A 21290-nucleotide genomic window follows, 5' to 3' on the forward strand; every position below is an offset into this window, starting at 1 on the left:
TGTTGACTCCTTCAAAGAACTCTAATATATTAGTAAGACATGATTTCCCTTTACAGAAACCATGTTGACTTTTGCCCAATAATTTATGTTCTCATATGTGTCTAACAATTGTAGTATGACCTACCTATATATTATCAAAATTTCAGTATTATCATTAAATGTATAGCTCATAATCAAAAGGTCAAATTCCCAAGACAGACCCCCCCCCTCATCCACTTAAATAGTTATATATCAAGCTAATAAGAGGGAGACTATAGTTATCCACAATAGGGGCTACAATAGTCTTGAAATCATACCTACTAGACTGTGAGACCCAAACAGAACATTATCAGAGCACTGAATTTCTTGCAGTCATAATGTGACAAAATTTGGAACAGGTGGCATGTACAAGACACTATTTAAACATAGTTTAAAACTTCAGTTGTTTTGTTTCCTTTTAGATGTGAAGTCTTCTTAAAGCAAGCATTTAAAAATGAATTTGTATCAACACGGAAACAAACGGATTGTTTTCACTTCCTGATGAACTGAGAACTTAAAATCAAAACAAATGGGTTTGATAGCAAAATCACTTTCTATTCACAACCCAACAAATAGAGATGAAGTTCATACTGTGCAAGAGAATCAAGAGAATCTGTAAAGAAGGGATGGCTAACCAGATTGTAAGAATTATCTGGCATATACTTGGGCTTTCCATTTAAGGTCATGCCTTCACTAAATAAACCACTATCTCAAGAAATCTGGCTACAACTCACATGTCCCCTAACAAGATTATAAATATGGTTCTGATGTGTAACATAGACCAGAGAATTTGTATGCAGACAGGATTTTTAAAAAGTGCAACTAATCCACTTTAGTTGAATTACAGCTTTCAACATATGTATATCTAGATAATCATGTTCAGTGTCCACTTAAATCTATAAGGAAATTTAAAAATTGTGCATAAACAAATTATTTCTCAGATACACACATCTGTATTTGACAAAGACCTCATATATCATATAGGACTATTTGTAAATCAAGTGTGAAATTTAAAATACAGCTATTTGAATTTAAGTGCCACCAAAATCCTAAATAATCCCCTAACCACACAAAGTCAGAAATCTTAAATAGTTCAATGGATTGTCTTCAAACCTTCCTAGACAGCAATATAGTTTCATTTCCAAGATAAGACAATCATGAGGAATTTCAACCCAAAAGACAATCTGTGAGAAAAGTTATAAATGACAAAAAAATAAATTTTAGAACCAAAGTACCTTCATCCATAAATATTACAATTAAGAATTATTGACTGAAAAAATATGAAATGAAAAAAGAGTAAGATGGGCCAGACAATCCTGCCAACTGCATATTTTTTAAAATGGAATTTTATATGTATCCTGTGCACATACTCACTCTTTTGATTCCCGAGTCTTCTTTGTAACATGTTGGACAAGAGTGTCATAACCAGATCCTTCACCCTGACTTTGAGCAGAGGTACATTTTTCTGTTTCTTCTTCAATCACAGAGCCCAGAGTGCTACATATGTATTGTCTAAGGTATTTCACAAACTCATAGCTGAAACAAATATTCAGAAATTAAAATGCAAGGTATTTCATGATATTCATCTTCCAAACATTTTCAACATTACATATGCAACATTTTTCCAGCAGACACATCTCTAGAAGTATCAGTACTTTTAAGAATTAAAGAGTTTTTCAACCGAGTGAAAAGTTCAGGTACCAAACCAGAGGCGCTGGAACAATTTGTATAGGTGAGGTGCTGAGAGCCATAGAACCAAACTGTAAATCTTGTATATGATGGACACCACTTCAAATCAGGGAGTGCTGCTACACCCCCAGCACCCCTAATTCCAGAAACTATGCACCAAACAATTTTGCTTTTCTTGAATGTCTTCAGTATTGGTATATCATATGAAAAGAATATCTCAGTTAGTCATAATTCCCTTTTGTGCCTATGAAAATCTTCCCCTAAATGCAAAGATCTATACTGATGACATATTAAGGCTGCTACAGTCAAAAATTATAAAGTGTTAGGAAATGCAAAAGTTAAGGCTCCAAGAACATTAACGTTAATGCACTGATAAAAAAAAAGTACCTTGAAGCATACATGTTATGACAATTAGTAATAATTGATCCAAGTGATACATGTAACTAGGAAAACTGGTAGAGAAAATGACACCACACCTTTAAGCAGGGAGTGGGAGGATTTGTCTGGCTAGCCTATTGAAGGGAACAGTGTTTTATGGTTGGGAGGAGAGAGAGAGGAAAACTGCTGCAAAAGGGAACAAGGAACCAATATGATGACGCTGACTCATCCCCTCGAAACTGGATGAGCAGAAGGGTTTAAATGGAGCAGCCCTGTGCGTGAAGGCCCCTTTTACATGCAGCAAGCGGAGGCAGTACCCACTTTCCCTTCCCTCCCCTTTAGGTGTTGAGATACCAGGTTTGGTCAAGACCTGATGTGGGAAGTGCACTAGCCACCTCTTCTTTAGGGGAGATGGGAAGGAATTTTTCCTTTACCACCAGATTAGCGTAGGTGGATTTGGGTTTTTTTCATGTTCCCCACAGTGGGTTCAGGAAGTGCTTTTTTCATGCATGGCATGAAGGGCAGTAGGCTGTATGTCACAACTCATTATTTAAGTGTGAGACAGATGTCCAGTGCAGGTACTTCACAGGGAAGGTATACAGTGACCAGATAAATGGCTTGGAAAAAGACTTAAAAAGAAAAGGGGAATGGGGACTCCTACGATTGGTATGGCAGGGAACCAATCCCCTTTTCTTAGAGCTCACCTTAACCCTCCTACAAGGGGGAGTGGATGGTAAAGTCCCAGCAATGGATTTGCTGGGTGGATCTGGATGGAAAAAGAGGGGGAGCTGGCAGAAGCCCCCTGGGTAATTATGGAATGAACTTGGGGTTACCTGCAATGCATAATTTTATCTGCCAGGTAGTCCCAGACATCTAATAATAAAGTTGCAGCCTGATTAAACCCATATCAAATATCTTCTGTCTTTCTTTCAGTATAGCTGGACAACTGCACATAAATGCTATGCGGTTGAGTTAAAACTTTTTGAAAAGCTTAACTTTTGAGTTTCTTGACTTTTTGATTTTAGCTTTGCAATCTTCACATCGCATTAATGCAATCTTTTGCATTTAAATTACTGGAGTTTGTCAAGGAAAAAATCTGAACTCCGTTTACAAGCTCTTCCAGCAGAACTAGTGAGCTCTTGAACCAACCAGTGCACAATTCATTAATTCCATGATCATGCCCCCCCCCCCCCCCCATGCAAGAAAACATCCCTATTCAGGACAAAAGTTGCTTACATCATTAAAGCAAATGGGACATAAGCATGTGCTTAAGTGCTTTACTAAATCAGGGCCATTAACAGCATATCTATATTTACATGTGTATGTGGAACCTTAAGGAAATTTCCTATGTTGTAGTTTCGTTAAGCAATTTTCACAGTCATAACTTTGTTAAATTAGGATCACTGGCTTTCAAATGAACAAAAAGCAACAGTCCGCATTGAGGACTAGTCTGTAGCTTCAGGCTTATTTGAAGTAACTTTTTAAAAAGATGTCCATACTACATGAGCAATGTAATCTTCATAATCTGTTTATTTTGCATTAGGGGCAAGACATACAGCAAGTTACCAGAACAGCGACTGCGCAACAGTTGTTTGTAGGATTATACTACATTTTCATTATATCAAACGAGGATGCAAAGTGACAGTACGTGAGCAGGTACTTTCTGTGAACTGAGAAGGATCAATATATGGAGTGAACATGCTTATATATGATATACTGGCTTTCTTACATGAACTGTCCAATCCTGGAAAGTGCACAAGAAAACAAAAGCAGCTGTTGCAGTTGCTGCCGTAGTTTATTTTTTTTTGAACATTTTAAAAACAAGTAAGAGAGTCAAGTCATTTTTATACCAACTATTTCATATAATGTTCTTTTCATCAGATTAAACTCCTGACTACCTTAAGTCACTTTAAGTGTAATGGCTCTAAATTATTTCCTCTTCCATTTATTCCCTTTCATATTTTATTGTCACTGCTAGTAGAGGCAACATAAAAGCATTTCAAGGAATAAGGTAACTCTTTAACTTCTCCATTCATTTTCTGTCTTTTTCTCCTTGTTTATAAGGTTAGCTCAGCCATTACTATTACTATAAAAAAACAGCACTGTAGCAGTCTGTCAAATGAAAGCTTTCATAAGTCTTATTTCTCTTTTTTTTTTTTTTTTATGGCAGGGGTGTTTGCAGAAAATGTATTTTTTGCAGTAACTGCTTCATTCTCTCAAATAATAAGAATAATTTAGAGATCACAGCACAGTGTATTTGCTGCAGAGAAAGATAGTAAAGAGAGACTAAATTTATTTTATACTCAACACTACAGTGTTGCTCCATGCAGCATTCTTTCATCTTTTTCACTAGTCTGTAACAAAATAATGGAGAAGTCAAATTTCTGCACGGGCATGCAAGTTCCAGTCAAGCAATATTGTTAGTGTTCCCCAAGTCTGAAGAAAACAAAGTAAATCTGAATATTTAAAAAAAAAATTTAGGTCCTAGATTATTGATGTGAATCAGCTTTGATTGAACTTTGAAAAGAGAAGTGTCATCCATTCCGTCCTTTTGCAACAGACTCGAATTAAGGGCTCCATGTTTCCTGCTGTTCAACATCACAGAAGAAGAAAAGGGTAAAGGAACTGGGGGAGCAGAGTCTCCATGGCATATTGCCACCCCTTCGCGAACCAATGAAAGCCCATCTACACCACCAGGGATCTATGGTTCAGTTGAAAGAAGAAGGTCACAGGGGTACAACTCCAATACAATGACTGTGATGCATGCTCCATCAAGCATTACTAGATTACTGAAATTCATTGCAAGTTAATTCTGGTAAGATTAGAATTAAGTATCTTTGACTCCTAACTGTGTTACAGCACAGGCACAAGTGGTGGGGGACAGTCAATAGCAGTATGGTTCACACAGAAACTTGTTAAGAAGAGTGAAAAGCCAAGGACCCCCAAGAAGCTAACTCTCATCTTTGCTGCTCCAGATTGAGACTGCTTTCCCCACAGCACTTCTAGGATCATCTCCTTTCCTCTCTTTCAATCCCTCAACTCATTTTCTTTGAGCACGATGAGCTCAAAAAGATGAACCTTGTAGAATTTTCTGTGTACTTTTACATCATTTGTGGAGGGGAGTATGTTGCCAGAAGCTACAAATGCTTCTTCAGAAACATCAGAAAACTTAATTTCACATTTTATAATGTGCAAGTCACTTTATTTTAATTAAAATGTGTTACTATCCAGAAATTAAAATGTAATTGTAAAAATGATATCTGTACAACCACTTTTCTTCTTGTGTTCAACACCCACTGATCTAGAGCAGCAGTTCTCAGTTGGGGGGTCTGGGTCCCCCTCAGGGGCTGCGAACAAGTTTCAGGGAGTCCATCAAGCAGGGTCAGCATTAGATTTACTGAGGCCCGAGGCAAAAAGCTGAAGCCGGAGCCCCGCCGCAGCAGGGCTGAAGCTCAACCCCAAGTGCAAGCAACTTAGCTTCATGGGGCCTCCTGCGGCCCATTTGCCCTGCTTGATACACCCTAATGCTGGCTCTGGATTTTATATACAGAACAACAATTGTGGCACAGGTGGGCTGTGGAATTTTTATAGCATGTTGGGAGGGCCTCAGAAAGAAAAAGGTTGAGAACCCCTGATATAGAGCTCAAATTCTGAGTGGCTGCAGCGATATTAGCATTAAAATGGCATTAACAATTGCATAATACAAGTTATAGGTGAAAAATAAATTTTTAAAATAAAACCATTTAACACACAAATAGGCTTGGAAAGCCAGTCAATTGACCAGTTAAATAGTGTCAGATAACTGCCTATTATTTGATCATGGCCAAATATTGTCAAATATTCCAGCAAGAATTCCTCAATGTATGCAATGGACTATCTTTTTTGATTGCATCCTGGTCCTCCTTTCATTTTTAAAGCTTCATTTCATTGTTTTTCACATTTTTTTAAGTTGAAATAACATAGTTAAGTAATTTGGGGTTTTTTTGTAATTAGGCATAAGCATCTAAGACTAAGCCTGTTGGAGGCCATAAAAATCTTACTTTTTGTTTATTTTTTACTGTTCTAATTAATCAGTACTTTAAAATACTTTGACGAACATCTGACTGGTCCACTGACCATTTATTTTTGGACTGCTCAAATGCACAACCCTAAATCTAAAATAATTAAAAGAAAACGTGAAGGCATTAAAATTCTGAATTTAGTTTTAAAAATAGCTTAGAGTCATTTCTGTTTTTTTACTTTACTTACTTGCTATCACCCAAGTTCAGAGATGTCGGGTAGCTTGCTACTGACAACACGTCACTGACACCTAGTTAAAGTATAAGTAGTGCAGTTAATGCACTGCCTTGCATTATTTAAAGATATTTTTGAGGTCACTGGCTTTTGCAGAAGAAACGAAGGTCACAGAACCCGGGTTTTAACAATTAAACATCTTTCAGTATCAGAGGGGTAGCCATGTTAGTCTGGATCTGTAAAAAGCAACAAAAGTGCCACAGGACTCTTTATAGACTAACAGACATATTGGAGCATAAGCTTTCGTGGGTGAATACCCACCTTGTCAGATATATATAGTCATCATCTGAGAAAGTGGGTATTCGCCCACGAAAGCTTAAACATCATTCAGTTCATGTAAGTTAGATGGCTTCTTTCAGACCTCACAACTGTGTCGTAAAATCTGCCATCTAGCAAAATACATTCTATTAGCTAGAAGCCTGAGCACAAAACCATTACAATATTGTGTTTGTGTAATGGAGGTGAAGTGCAAAGATGAGTGTGGCCTCAGGAGAATTTGAGCACAGTACGTAGGTAAATATGTGAGTGTGCATCAGCACAAGTTGGACATACAAAAGTCGTTACAGGTAATAGAGAAGATTTTCAGTTTTATTCAAAATGTAATAAATTCTAGTTTCTAACAGAAATCCTATCAAATATATAAAAAGAGAGCTGGCTAATGACTAACTGTGAAAGGTGCCTGTAAAAGATCATATTTTAGCCATCTTGCTTGTATTTCACCTACATGAGGAACAATAATAAGAACTCCAACAGCAATTACAAAAATCATCTGGCAACCTTCAATTAGGATTTTTTTCCTAGCTCGTTTGTTTCTGAATATAGCACTTTCATCAGAGTTAATTAAATAAATTTAGAGACAATGGATTTTCCCTGAAGAATCATTTACTCTATTGATAATATTTCAGCCAAAGAAAGAAAATACCAACAGAAGAAAAAAAATAAGAACTAGTAAAATATAGTTTATTAAATCTCTGAAGTAACATTCTTCCAGAGCTCATCGGTAATAGGGAAGTTAAAAGTATTTTCTTATATATAAGTCATTATAGGTAGCAAACATTTTCCTTTCATAGAACAGTTGACAGTACTCAGATGACTCCATAAAATTAAAACAACAAAAATATTTTTACTTGTGAAAATTTTCATCTGTTTCTTCCAAATGTAAAAGAATCTCTTCAGCACACTCCACTGATGGTGCTCCTGTGATTTTTTCCTTCACACTCTGCAGTAATTGTCTGAGCATAGACTGTAACAGAGCTTCATCTTCACAAGAGAAATGAGACATCTGTGTGAAACATATGAAAGTACTGTAATTGTACATTTCCTATGTCTATTTTCTCAATACCCTAAAATAAGAGTACTAATCTCTCATAAAAACCACTTTTTTTCCTCTGGTTACCAATAATATGAAGTTATACCCTCACTTTGCCAAAAACTGTAATGCATATATGATTGTATTCATACAGAGAAAGGATTTAAGAAGTTTACTGCCATTTATGAGTGTCCTACTTCAAAACAGCAAATCAATTTATCTACTTAATTTAAATTGAAACAGGACACTCTTAATCTGAAATAAAAATGCCCACACTCAGCCTTACACTGAAATAACTAAAGGCGAGAGAACTACAACCGATTTATTTTGTTTCCAGCTTTTATGCAAACAAGCCCTTGAACACTTACTACTCAGAGGACTAAGCCTGTTAGATAGCAGCAGATATAAAAATATAGGGGCCTCCTCACCAATAAGATCTAGAGATAATACCTTGATGAGAAACCCAGAACCCACCTCCCAACCCTTCATATACATAAGCATGTCTGAAAAATGAAAGGGTGTTGAGAGTCTTATTAGGAAGATGCCCTGGGACTGGAACCCCTCTTATAAGCACCTCCTTTCATACCAGCCTCTGACTAATATGTGCTTGATAAATTTAAAGCATTGACCAGTTTGCATGTTAAAAGGAAGAAATTACTTTCTTTTCTCAGTCCACTACAGGGCCTTCTATAGTCCAAAGGATCTCTCCTATTCAACGTCCTCCCACAACCTCTGATTTTTGGATTCTCCTCCCCAAGAATAGCTCCAGGGCCTGACTTGGCTGGTGCTCATAGTTTTCCCAACATCAAGAGCAAAGTGAAATCAACATCATTTTTTAAACTTCCACATGGTTGTCAATATCACAGTGGCCTGACCACAGACTTGTAAATTTCACTCTACAGAGGCCTAAAAACTATGAGCAGCAAACTTAAGGCATTAGAGCTGTCTGTATGCCAAGGCAGCAAGACATCCTTGCGTCAGCTCATGTTGTGAAGGTTTACTCTTTCGAAGAAAGGAAAGAAAGCTTTATTTCTGCCTAGAGTAATGGCTTAAGCGTCTCGTTTTCCAAGGAAAGTTTCCAACTCCCCAGTGGTGATTGGATTTTTCATAATCTGTATTAAGGAAGGATGATTTTGAGATTATTAGTGCTTTTTTATCATTTGAAAAAAAAGTAATCTAAAAACGTTTAAACTCTTGTATATAAATGAGATATGCAAAGTTAATATAATCTCTACAATGAATAATTGCCACTAACAACCACTATTAACTAATCCAAAAAAAAAATACCCAGAACAATTTAAGGACCTACTTTCCATAGAATATTTCTAATATTTAAAACCTGAACAATATTTCAACAATAGTCAATAACATTCATAATTTGAATCGTTTATCCAATGATCGTTGAGATTTTTATATTTCAAAAGTGAATTCAAATTGTGGCAAATCATCATTGATTAGAGTCATACTTTATACAATCCACGGCTTGCAACTCTACTAAAATACTATTTTCAGGCATTATTTTAATTGGTTTAACATTTTCCTTTGCCAAACTAGTAAACTTGTACAACAACATTTCATTTTGACCAAACACAATTCAAAATTAGCTCAGGTTTCTTGCTACCAAAAAAAGCATGTCAAAAATAGCTTTAAAATAGGCTGCATTCCCTGTCGTATTCTTACAACTCCATGGTGTCCATCCCTATTTTTAAAAACCTCAGTCTTTCTAAAAAATTAATCAAACTCAATGCATTCCAAGGAGGTAAATGACACACCCTCACAAGTGTTTCTATTATCAGTTTGTGAATTTGATATTTCCACATGTAATATTCAACCCCTTAATAAGAGTCATTTAACATTTTAATGTTTTTTTTTTTATATATACACAACACATATATATATACATACACACATACACATGCACAAACAACTTGGTGTTTTTAAATTGTGTAAAAATTTAGAGCATTGGTTAACAGGCACATCTAAAAATTAAAACAAAGGAAGAAAGAGACCATTGCAAAGTGTTTGTAAAAACATCATGAATACTGTTTCTAGTTTGCTCTGAATAAACTCATTTGGTTTAAAACACCAACAGCTGAAAGGGACAACACAAAAATGTTTTTTTTTTAATTGATACTTTTGTTTGTTTGTTTTTGTTTGTTTTTTGATTCCCTGAAAGATTTAGATCTACCTTTTAACTGAAAGTTAACTGAAATGTCAAGTTTAGTTTTCCCTGGTTTTGATATAGGACCTCTCAGTTGTGATGTCTATGACCTGTCCTGTAAAACGATCCATGCAGTCAGATCCCTGTTCACAGCTCCATAAGAATAAAGGGCCCATCCATGAGAAAAAGCTCATAGGACTAAACTTTAACATTCTAAACAAAGGAGTAGGGGTATGAATTTTACCAAAAGCCATGTTAATCCAAAATGTTAAAATCAATTTAGCTTCAATAATAAATTAACAACATTTTAAAACTGTCTGACTAAAAATTCCTATTCCATTCATTGCTCAACATGTACTCTTGACACCTATGATATAATCATTTTGCTAGGAGTCCAGACTAGAAATTATCTGAATTTCTAATGGAAACAAGTGGAGGTAATGTGTGTGGAGGGAGTTTTTTGAGGAGTGGAGCAGTTTTTCAGACCTTTCTTATATATTATAAAGAAACATAAATGGGCACATTGCCAAAATGAATAATGGGTATGTCCCTTTCAAATTTTTGAGAGAACAGCCTGATTTTTAATTTACCGTGGTTACAAATAACAGTACTCTGTGCACTTGACAACATAAGTGATGTCAATCACCGTCATCCACATCAATTGCTGAAATCAGAATATGGGTCCTTGTCATTCCCCGCCTAAAGAAGGTGCCTGTCAAACCTACAGATTTGAAGAAACTCGGCCGCTTTAAAAAAAACCACACAATAGAACTGCTGGCTGCCCCGGACGCTTCTACCCCGTTAATGTGCAGTGCCCATGACGCCCGGAAACCCGCGGGGAGGGCGAGCGAGTTTACCCTGCCGGCTCGCGGCCACCTCACCGCTGTCCAGGGCGGAGGAAACACCCTTGATTCGTGGGGGTGCGAACGCGGCTCCCTCGGCCTGGCTAAGGCTCCGCAGCGCCCTGGAGCCACTTCGACGGAGGCTGCCCAGACATTAGGTGACCGGGGAGGGGGAGGGGCAGCTGGGGCCTTAACTCAGCGCGTTTGTTTCAGCGTTACCGGGGGGGCTGAACATCACCACAGTACGCGTGACCCACGGAGACCCCCCCGCGTGCGGGGCCTGGCAGCGGGGCCAGGCTGACTCCGCTCGCCCCGCCCCGAGCAACATCGCCCGGTTGGTTTGCACAGGAGCGGGCCCGGCAGGCTGCCCACAGACACCCCCTTCCGGGCTGGGAGGGAGCCACTGCGCCAGGCCCGGCAGAGGGGCAGGTGCCAGCCAGCGAGCCAGACCCCGGGAGGTCTCCAGTGCAAAGGAGCGGACATGGGGCTGGTGGTTCCCCCGCAGCGCCGCGCTCCCGGGGGGCGGGAGTCACCTTGGGACAACGGTGGGGGCTCCAGCGCCGCTTCCCCCAACTGCTCGCAGCGACCGCTCGCGGAAGCTCCGAACGTTAGCAACTAGCCACGCGCCTGCTGCCCCGTCTCGCGGCCCCCCTAGCAACATCGCGAGAGGCGAGGCGGGGCGGGGCGACGGAGACAGGGGCCGGCTGTGAGGCGGATGAGAGGGACTGGCCCAGCTGCGGGGCGGGCGGTGGGAAACCGGAGTCGCTGCTTATTTAGTGGAGCGCTTCGAGTGGAGTGGGATCATTGTGCAGGAGGAGGGGGGGAAGTCACTGCTAAGTAACACATACCCGAACCCACCCCACTTCCTCCCTCTCCCAATCCCACTATCACATCTCCTGGTTACCTTCTCCAAACGTGAGGAAAAGCTCTGTGAAGCTTGTCCCTTCCAGCAGAAGTTGGTGCAATATAGCATATTATCTCTCTCCCACTTTGTCTCGTTCACATCCAGGGACCAGCAGGGCTAGAAGATGGCTGCACAGAACTCCTGCTTTCAGCCATACTCTCATGCTGTCAGCTTTCTCCCGGAATCGCCTGATATCTGTTCTAGATCATTGTGCAAAGCAGAGGAAGTCTGTCTCCGTACAGTGTCCATCTGCTCTCTTGCCTGTCTGCCCTCTAAACATTTAGGGAATTTATCTGCTCCATATAGGGTGACCAGACAGCAAATGTGAAAAATCGGGATGGGGGTGGAGGGTAATAGGAGCCTATATAAGAAAAAGACCCCAAAATCGGGACTGTCCCTATAAAATCGGGACATCTGGTCACCCTAGCCCCATACACTCACTCTTTATCATAAAGTAGTGACAAGAGAGGAGAAGTCATGGGTTACTTTTGCCCATGGGTCAGTAATTTGGAGAACTTTCCAGGGAAGTCCAGAGTTTATGGAAGAACAACTAGGCACTACCTAAAACAATTTCAGAAAAAATCTTCTCTGCATCTCCAACGTTAAGGAATAAAGACTCTGACCTGCCCACAGTCACTCAGAGGAGAAGCTAGTGGACCTGATTATCCTGTCCATTACTTTGCTTTTACATTGGTGTGATTTCGTTTGATTTTAGTGCTATTAGTACAGATTTACACCAGTAGGAGAACAGATTCAGGTACAATGGGGCTACCTGCACGTACAAGGATTTATAGTGTTGTAGGACAACAGAATTTTCCATGAGAAGATGGAAATATAATACATGCATTAAAATTGATACCTACTGAAATTTTCTTTCCTTCGAATAAATGAGCACCAAGCAAGAGTGGAAGCAGGACTGCACCATAAACTTTCATTTCCATATCATTTTTCAGCAGCTGGTTGCAATAAACAATACAGTGATATGGTACAATTCATGTACATTGTGGAGAAAGAGATAAAGATGATACATATTAAATTTCATGCTACATAAATATATTTTTAAAACTTGTATAGTCATTTTATTGATTATCAAATTATCAGTGTTACTAATATTCTTTTGAAGACCCTGATCCTGCAAATGACTGGGCAAGCTTTGAGTCAACGGGGCTCTGCACGTATGCAGGGATTCACCTACGTGGACTCACTTGCAGGTTGGAGTTCAAGTGAGCAATAGGTACTTACTAATTATCTGTTATGAGGTGATAAAAAATAATGTATCAGATTGAAACATCCACTTGTCCTATCAAGTTGGTTTAAGAAACTTCCTCAGGTGCGTGGGTGACAACTGTCAGCAGTGAAAGGAAATTGACAATATTTTGGCCATTCACACTGCCTGTTCCTAACAAGCTTGGGAAAGGTAGTAAAACTAACTGAAGTCTTGTCAGTTTCTGGCGTTCAATCTGCAGTCATTTAAGAAGCTAGATGAGCTCCTGCAGAAGTTAGGAGGATGAAACAAACTGGGTAGGAGGGAGAGGAAGAGACTAGAAAGAAGACCCCAAAAATGAAGGTAAAGGGAATATGGTTTCAAGGTTGTGACAACGACCAGTCAGCTTAATAGGGAAGGTACTGGCACCTAACTCACCCGCTCCCACCATTCTTAGCAGCTGGAGAAGGATGCTGGGCTTCTTACTTGCTCACTGCCCTTGGCACCTGCTGGCTTTCTCCATATTTTCCATACTGTCCCTGCCTATCAGTTTCTGATAGACTTTTTAAGTCTTGATAATAATATAGGATTATATTGTACTCCCCTCCCCTCCATTAAAAATCTGTGGGTGAGTAAGCTTCACAAGGTTCACTTTCAAGATTTGCCTTGGATTGTTCCTATCAAAGTGTTACCAGAAGATTTGAGACCAATTATATCGAACCAATAAGTTTTCCTAAAAACACTATTTTTAATTTAAAACCTTTATTCTTAATTTATATATTCTGGTAATTAAGGAATTTCCAGGGAAAGCTGTGGCAAGCTAACTTCCCTTGAAAGGACACAAATACAGCTCTCTGATCAAGAATAGACAGTTAAGCAGTAAATCTTTGAAAGCAAAAGTAATATTTATTTAGAAGTGAGTGGTGACAGTGAAAGAATAGAGATAGATATAATAGGGTTACAGTTAGAAAGGGAATGAAACGCCATGGCAAATGAAAAATGCAACACTATAATAATTTCAGTTAACTCTATGGCGTATAACTATATAACAGAATCATTCGCTTACTACTCTATCCCTTATAACACTCAAGCATGTAACAATAGGTTAATTAAACATTCAATATTAAATACTTAAACTAAGCATCTTGTACGTACTGGCCTGGTAGTTACTAAATGGGTAGGAACAGATCTCACTCAGACCACAAACATCCAGCTTTATTTGCACTTGAGGCCCATACATTCTAGGATGGTAAAATAAAAGAAAGACTGGACTTATAAGGGCTTTCTTAATAATCCTTCTGAATCATGTTAGAGGTCCTTCTGCTCTGTCTATGCCAGGGGTCTCAAACTCAATTTAGCTTAGGGTCAGTGCCAGTCCTCAAATCCTCCCAGTGAGCCAATAATGTCACTCGTGCCACCCAGAATCCACCCCTCAAAATTCTGCCCCCCCCCAACTCCACACCCCACCTGCCTACGGTTCTGGGAAGGCGTTTGGGTGGGGGAGGAGGCCTGGGGTAGGGGATTTGTGTGCAGAAGGGGTGAGAGGTTGGGCTCTAGGAGGGAGTTTGGGTGGGGGAGTGGCCCTGGTGTGCAGGCTCTAGGACGGAATTTGGGTGCTGGGTGCAGGCTCTGGCCTGAGGCAGGGGATGGCGGTGCAGGAGGAGGGGATAGGGTTGCAAGGTCTGAGAGGGAGTTTGGAGACGGGATGGTGTGTGTGGGAAGGGAGGGTGCAGGCTCTGGGAGGGAATTTGGGGGCAGGAGGCGTATGTGGGAAAGGGGTGGGGATGCAGGATCTAGGAGGGGGTTGGGGGGGTGGCGCTTACCTGGGGCTCCAAGGCAGGGTGGGAGGCCTCCACATGCTGCTGCCCCCCGGCACTGCCCCTGCAGGTTCTCATTGGCCTCAGGGGTGCTCGGGACAGGGGCAGCGCACGGAGGCATAGCCTCGCCCTGCTTTGGGGCCGCAGGGAGGGGCCAGCAGACACATGGAGCGAGCAGGCAGATGCCGCTCAGCTCCACTGCGCTGCCAGGGCCCCAGGCCATTGTAAATCACCTGGGGGGTGGGGCCAAGGGAGACACCTGGCCCTAAAACTGCTGGAGCCTCGCAGGCCACACTGGAGAGGTTCGCAGACTGAAGATGGCCCACGGGCCAGGAGTTTCAGACCCCTGATCTATGCTTTGGGAGCGATGTTCAGGGAGCACTGATGGCAAACTGTGCTGTTGTTCAAGGGGCTGCCTGCTTCCACTGAGGTAAAGTTTCTTCTCAGGGAGCATATATAGGAGCCTGCTTGGCTTCTGCTGAGGTACAGAGGTTCGCCTGTATATATTGGGGTTGCGTTCTTGAAAAGGTATACACAATATATACCGGGGAATTGTTCCCCATAAAAAATAATAGAATAATGGGGGGATCCGTTCACAACTTCACCACACTCACCTATGACAATACTCTTTTTGCCTAAACAGTGTACCTTTTTGCAATGACAGGTTAAATAGTACACATTTTACACATAAAACGTTTAATAAAATAATGTAGAACCCTATCATTCAAACACATAGAACATTTTAATACAGTAAATACAGTACAGTAATATAGTATAAAACAGTGTCAATTACGTTAAACTTAGGTAGGGGTGGTGGCTGGGTTTTCTTGGGCTGGTTTTTCCGTGGCTGACTTTTTGGTTGCAGAATCCTTAAAAAAGGATTTTATCAATCTGTTCTCCTGCATGAATTTTTGAATGTTAGATTTCCCTGTAGCAAGCCAGTGCATCATTGAGAGCCCAGGGGACATGGGCAGACCATTCATGAAAAGGATCACTGCTCTGTATGATTTCCGTCATCTCATCCATCACTTCAAAGAAACAGGAGAGATTTTTTGTTGCCAAACTCCTGGTTTCCTGCCCTACGTCGTCGTCATCATCATCATCATCATCATCTTTGCTTTCTTCAGATATCTGTTGTTGGTCCAGCTCAGTCCATTCCTCATTTGTCAGTTGTTCAGCGTGAGACTCCAACAACTTCTGTACATCATCCTTCTTCACCTCCTTGAAGCTGACATCCTTTGCCAATGTGACAATTTCTTGCTCAAGAGCAGGAATGGCATCAAATCCCATGAAGCTGTGGACAGCATCTGGGCTTGCACGGTGCCAAATGCTGTTCATACATTGCAAAGTGACCTCTTCCCATGACGCGTCAATGTTTTCCATGCTGTGCAAGATGTTGTAGGACTTCCAAAACTCCTTTACACTGGGCTTTCCTTCACCTGCTGTCTCCTTAATCAGCATGGAGAACATCCTCTGTAGATAGTAAACCTTGAATGTGGCCATTACACCCTGGTCCATAAGCTACAGCAACGATGTGGTATTGTGTGGCAAAAATAGGACCTTGACATTCGGGCAGAGGGCTTCATAGTCCAGTTCATGGGCACTTGCATTATCCAGCAGAAGCATATTATCCAGCAAACTTCGGGGAGACAAGACTTGACGTAGCCCCTCATTGCCTCATTGAGTTTTCACTGTGGTAAACAAGCAAGGGCCTTAACTTGCAATTGCCTTCTGCGTTTCCCCTAAGCAGAAGAGTTAAGTGATCTTTTGAGGCTTTGCACCAAGGGGCAGTCTTTTCAGCATGAGAAATATAAGTCCTCGTTGGTATCTTCTCCCAGTGAAGGCCCATCTCATCAACGTTAAAAACTTGTTTTGAAGAGTAGCCACCTTCAGAAACAATTGTGTATAGCTGCGTAGAAAACATTTCAGCTGCTTCTTCATCCGCACTAGCCGCTTCTCCCATGACTTTTACATTATGTAGATTGGCACGCTTTTGAAATCTGTAGTACCACCCACAACTAGCATTGAAGACCTCCTTTTCTGCTGTTGAGCTCTTTCTCTCTCTTTCCTTTAAATCAGTGTACAGGCTTTTGGCCTTCTCCTGAATCAAGCTTAAATTCACAGGCATTTTCTTTTCATGCAGGTCGTCAATCCAATCAGCAAACATTCTATCTTCTCCATTGTACTGCTTCTCTCTTTCATTATCTTCATTGATGACAATTTTATAGCACTTTTAGTGCTTTCACGAATTCAAGCAGCACTCTTAAAAATTGAACGTACCATTGAAGCAAGTAAACCAAGAATACGAGCAACATCAGCTGCATGCTCACCTCTTTCAATATGCTTTATAACATCTAATTTCAGTTCTAATGTTACACTCTTATGTTGCCTCTGAGACACAGGCCCACTCTTAACACTTTGAATGCATTTTGCACTCATGATGAGTACAGGACAGTATTGTACTCTGGGCCACCTCGCCTCTTCCCGTCCAGTTCCGCCTTCTCCTCCAAGCACCCCATCCCCACTTCTCCCCCTCCCTCCGCACCTCCTGAATGCCACCTAATGGCTGATCACAGCAGGCAGGAGGCACTGGGAGGACGAGAAGGAGTCCCCCATTCCTGCTACTCCTCCACTTCCCCCATGCCTCTTGAACACCGCCTAACAGCTGATTACAGCAGGCAAGAGACACATGAGGAAGGAAGGGGGAGGAGTTAATTGGCGGCCCTGTGGGCCACTGGTAGATGCAAATACTGTACTGTATAATAGGGGAACATGTTCCAATTTACGTTGGTCCCGATCTGTGGAAACCACAGATATGCAGATCAGGACCAACATGAATCAGAATGCATTCCCCTATTGATTAGCGATGGATATCCGAAACAATGGAAAAGGGGATGTATACCAGGGACCCCCTGTAGCTGCAATTGTGTCCTCTGCTGTCTGGGTGGTAGAAACGGCATTGCCAGGGCAACCTTGGAACCCTGCATGGACTGCTGTTACTGCTGCTGCAAGAGCTGCTTGGGAACGATGCTAGCAAGTGTGGGTTGCAGTGCTGTTTTAACTGCTTTGCTAGGTTGGAAAGACCATTAGCTACTTACAGAAGCCGTTGCTATGGCTTGTGATGCTGCTACAGTAGTAGCTGCTTTGTGAACGATTGCCACTAGTGAGCATTGTCTGAGGCTAACGAGCATTGTCAATGGTTGTAATCATGGGTAGCTAGCTATTCTGCTGCTGTAAGGCAATAGTTAGCTTTCTTACCCAGCAAGGTTCTGCTGGTGTGGTTACCGCAGCTCTGTGAGTTCACCCTCCTGTCCCCTACAAGGTTTTAGCCTGCTGGCTGTCTCCTTTATATATGATTGTCAGTTCATTAGCTATAATTTATTATCATAATTCAGCCAATCAACTTTCAGGGATTTATGTCATGTGCACCGACATGTGACACTCAAGCTCAACCAATCAGCTTCTAGATATTAGCATATATTAATTATATGCTAATTAGGCATGTGTACAAGTAGCCCCTCCTTCTCCCATAGACTTTTATGGGCTCAATGTATTCCTGTGGAGTTTTTCAGCTGACCTTTGGATGAACCCTAGCTACTTCCTGTTTGAAAGCCCCATATATTCCTGTGGGCTTCAATGGATCGCTATGGAATTTTGCTGAGTCATTCCCCACAGAAAATGGAATTTACCATTGCATCACAGGAAGTGGAATCATTACATCATAGGCAATGGACCCCCATGTGTCCTAGAAATGGGATCTTCCACTATATTAAATCACCCGATAGCCGCCTTTATTAGATTTTCTAATTTAAACTATTCTTAATTTTTATTTAATTAAAGATTTATTCCTAAAAGTAATTACTGTTCTGAGCATTCCAAAGGATCCTGATACTATCACCATTCATTTTATGTCCAATTAAGCACTTTATAATTTTTCTGAATTTAAACCCTTTCTCGAGGTTTCTGCAAATCTTCAATCTAAAATGTTGTAAGGCATTTTGGGCAACAGAGGCAAAATCTCTGGTCACAAAAGGTGAGAGACATGAGGTCAGAGAGCAAGACTTTCATCCCTGCAAATCCTGGGGATCAATGCAGAAAGCTCTCTTTGAGACTGCAGCATACTTTCTAGGGTGATAACTGGCTCTCATCAAGGAAGTGCAGGAGATTTCTCCCTTCACTACAGAGGTTGCATACTTGGAATAGAATTTAAGTTTCTTGGAGCAGTATTCATTTTTGTGCAGTCAATCACCAAGCTTGAAGGACAGGATGCAGCAGAGAACAGCTGCTTTCTGGCATGCTTCTTCCAATATATAGAGCTCCTGTCCTACAATCTCTGGGGCAAACACTTCTAGGTTCTCATGCGGAGCCCAAAGAGGAACTGATGTTTTCCCTCTTATGCCTTCTAACCCAGTTCTGTTGGCTTCTGCTCCCTTCTGCAGAAGTTAGTTGAAGTAAATTACTGTACAAGCTTTAATTCTTTTTCTTTCTTTCTTTCTTCACAAAATATCCACAGAAAAACTTCCTATAAAATGTATGTGGCAAAATCACAGGTTGTGAACACATGAACCTACATTTTTATCAATAAAGTTCATATTTGTGATCTGACTTGGTAGCCCTGAGTAGGCACTCAGCACTGTTATGCAAGAATCCTTTCTGATTTGTTGTCCTCTCCTGGAATAGGAGAGGCCAGGAATAACAATTTTAGGCCTGATCCACATACAAAATTGTACCAATATAAAGGTGTGATTTTATAATGTAGTTAAATTGGTGCAATGTTTGTTTGTGGACTCTAGTACATCAGTTTAAACTTGGTTTGTATATGTTTAGCTATCACCAGTGAAATAGAAACTGAACTGATATTAGCCATTTTAAACTGATATAATAAACAAAAATGGTACCAGTTTAACTAAACCAATCTAAGTTAAACTGGTGCAACTGCTGTAGACAAGCTCTAAGACAAGCTGTCATAAACAGATAGTAGGAGTTAATAGAACAGAAGTACTTTATATCTCTTTTGACAGTAAAGGGTTAATCAGTTCAGTGAGCCTGGCTGTCATCTGACGAGAGGACCAATCAGGGGACAGGATACTTTCAAATCTTGAGGGAGGGAAGTTTTTATGTGTGCTGTTAGTTTTTGGTGGTTGTTCTCTCTGGGTTCTGAGAGTGACCAGATGTGCAGCCTGGTTTTTCTCCAATCTCCCTGATACAGGTTCTTACAGATTCAAAATAGTAAGTACTAGATATATAAGGCGAGTTAGGCTTATGTTTGTTTTCTTTATTTTCAAATGTGTATTTGGCTGGAGGGAGTTCAAATTTGTATTTTGCTGAAAGGATTTTAATTTGTACTTGTATACTTAGGCTGGGAAGGTATTCCCAGTGTCTACAGCTGAAAGCCCTGTACCTAATCCATTTTAAATTTACAAAGATAATTTTACTGTTTTTCTCTCTTTAACTAAAAGTTTCTTGTTAAGAACTGATTGTTTTTTTTTATCTGGTGAAGACCCCAGGGACGGGTCTGGATTCACCAGGGAATTGGTGGGGAAAGGAGGAAGGGGGAGAGAAAGGCTAATTTCTCTCTGTGTTAGGATTACTGTCTCTCTCAGGGAGAGTCTGGAGAGAGAGAGAAGGAGGGGGAAGGTGCATTTCCCTCTCTGTTTAAGATTCAAGGAGTTTGAATCACAGTGATCTTCCAGGGTAACCCAGGAGGAGAAGCCTGGAGAGGCAACGGTGGGAAAGGTTTATTTTCCTTGTCTTAAGATCCAGAGGATCTGGGTCTGGGGTTCCCCGGCAAGTTGTGCGGGGGGACCAGAGTGTACCAGGCACTGGAATTCCTGGTTGGTGGCAGCGCTACAGGTTCTAAGCTGGTAATTAAGCTTAGAGGAATTCATGCTGGTACCCCATCTTTTGGACGCTAAGGTTCAGAGTGGGGAATTATACCATGACACAGGCCTTCTTCCAAGTGGCAATGGAAAACACTAACACTAAGCTAATTGTGGCAGACTTTCCCTTAAAAACAAAATAAACAGACAAAATTTGTATTTATGCATTCACCATGAGTTCTCTTTGTGTTTGTTTTAATACAGAGTCTTTGAATATAATTACATTAGCGCAGCCATCTAGGAACTGCTTTCAGTGTTTCCTCATGATTTCAGGCAAAGGTGAAATAAATGTTATCAGAGAAAGGCAATGACAGATGGAAAAATTGTGGTCCATGAAAGGAAAAATTATCTTTGGAGTTGTTTTAAAGAAGCTGTTTCCCATAAATAAGTAAATAAATTTATTCTATGCGTGAAACTGTAACATTGTAGCAGAAATTTTGGAAGCCTTCATAATCCATTGCTAACTTTGGGCAATAAGCAGCTTACCTTCCCGTGATATGCATGCTACGCACCATTCATCCATCCATCTCCTCTCAGGTTTTCCCATTCTATGATGTCACACCCCCTCATTCCTTCCATGCTAACTTTCTCAGTGTTATTTTCCTTGTTATGCCTAATGTGACCAAAGTACATAAGTTTGTATCTGTTGATTTCTGACTTCAGGGTATGCTTCTCTCCAATAGTATTTCTAACATATGCATTCAACTTTTTTTTTTCCCACCCAGAAGATACATAAGAATCTTCGCCAGCACTACTTTTCAAAAGCTTCAGTTTTCTTTGTCAGCAGCATCAACTT

The 21290-nt window shown here is 40.7% G+C and overlaps 1 protein-coding gene across 1 annotated transcript in view; it reads right to left on the reverse strand.

Moving 5' to 3' along the window:
* TBC1D32 (TBC1 domain family member 32) overlaps positions 1-7664 on the reverse strand; it is a 224969-nt gene extending 217305 nt beyond the window's left edge. The window contains exons 1-2 of the mRNA XM_075063908.1: positions 7506-7664; positions 1393-1554 (exon numbers count right to left, since the gene is read on the reverse strand). Of these exons, the coding sequence (XP_074920009.1) occupies positions 1393-1554; positions 7506-7660 (317 nt within the window). The 5' untranslated portion in view covers positions 7661-7664. The remainder of the gene's footprint in view (positions 1-1392; positions 1555-7505) is intronic.
* Positions 7665-21290: the final 13626 nt, after the last annotated feature.

The sequence above is a fragment of the Chelonoidis abingdonii genome, chromosome 3 (genome assembly GCF_003597395.2).
Source record: "Chelonoidis abingdonii isolate Lonesome George chromosome 3, CheloAbing_2.0, whole genome shotgun sequence".
Taxonomy (NCBI): domain Eukaryota; kingdom Metazoa; phylum Chordata; order Testudines; family Testudinidae; genus Chelonoidis; species Chelonoidis abingdonii.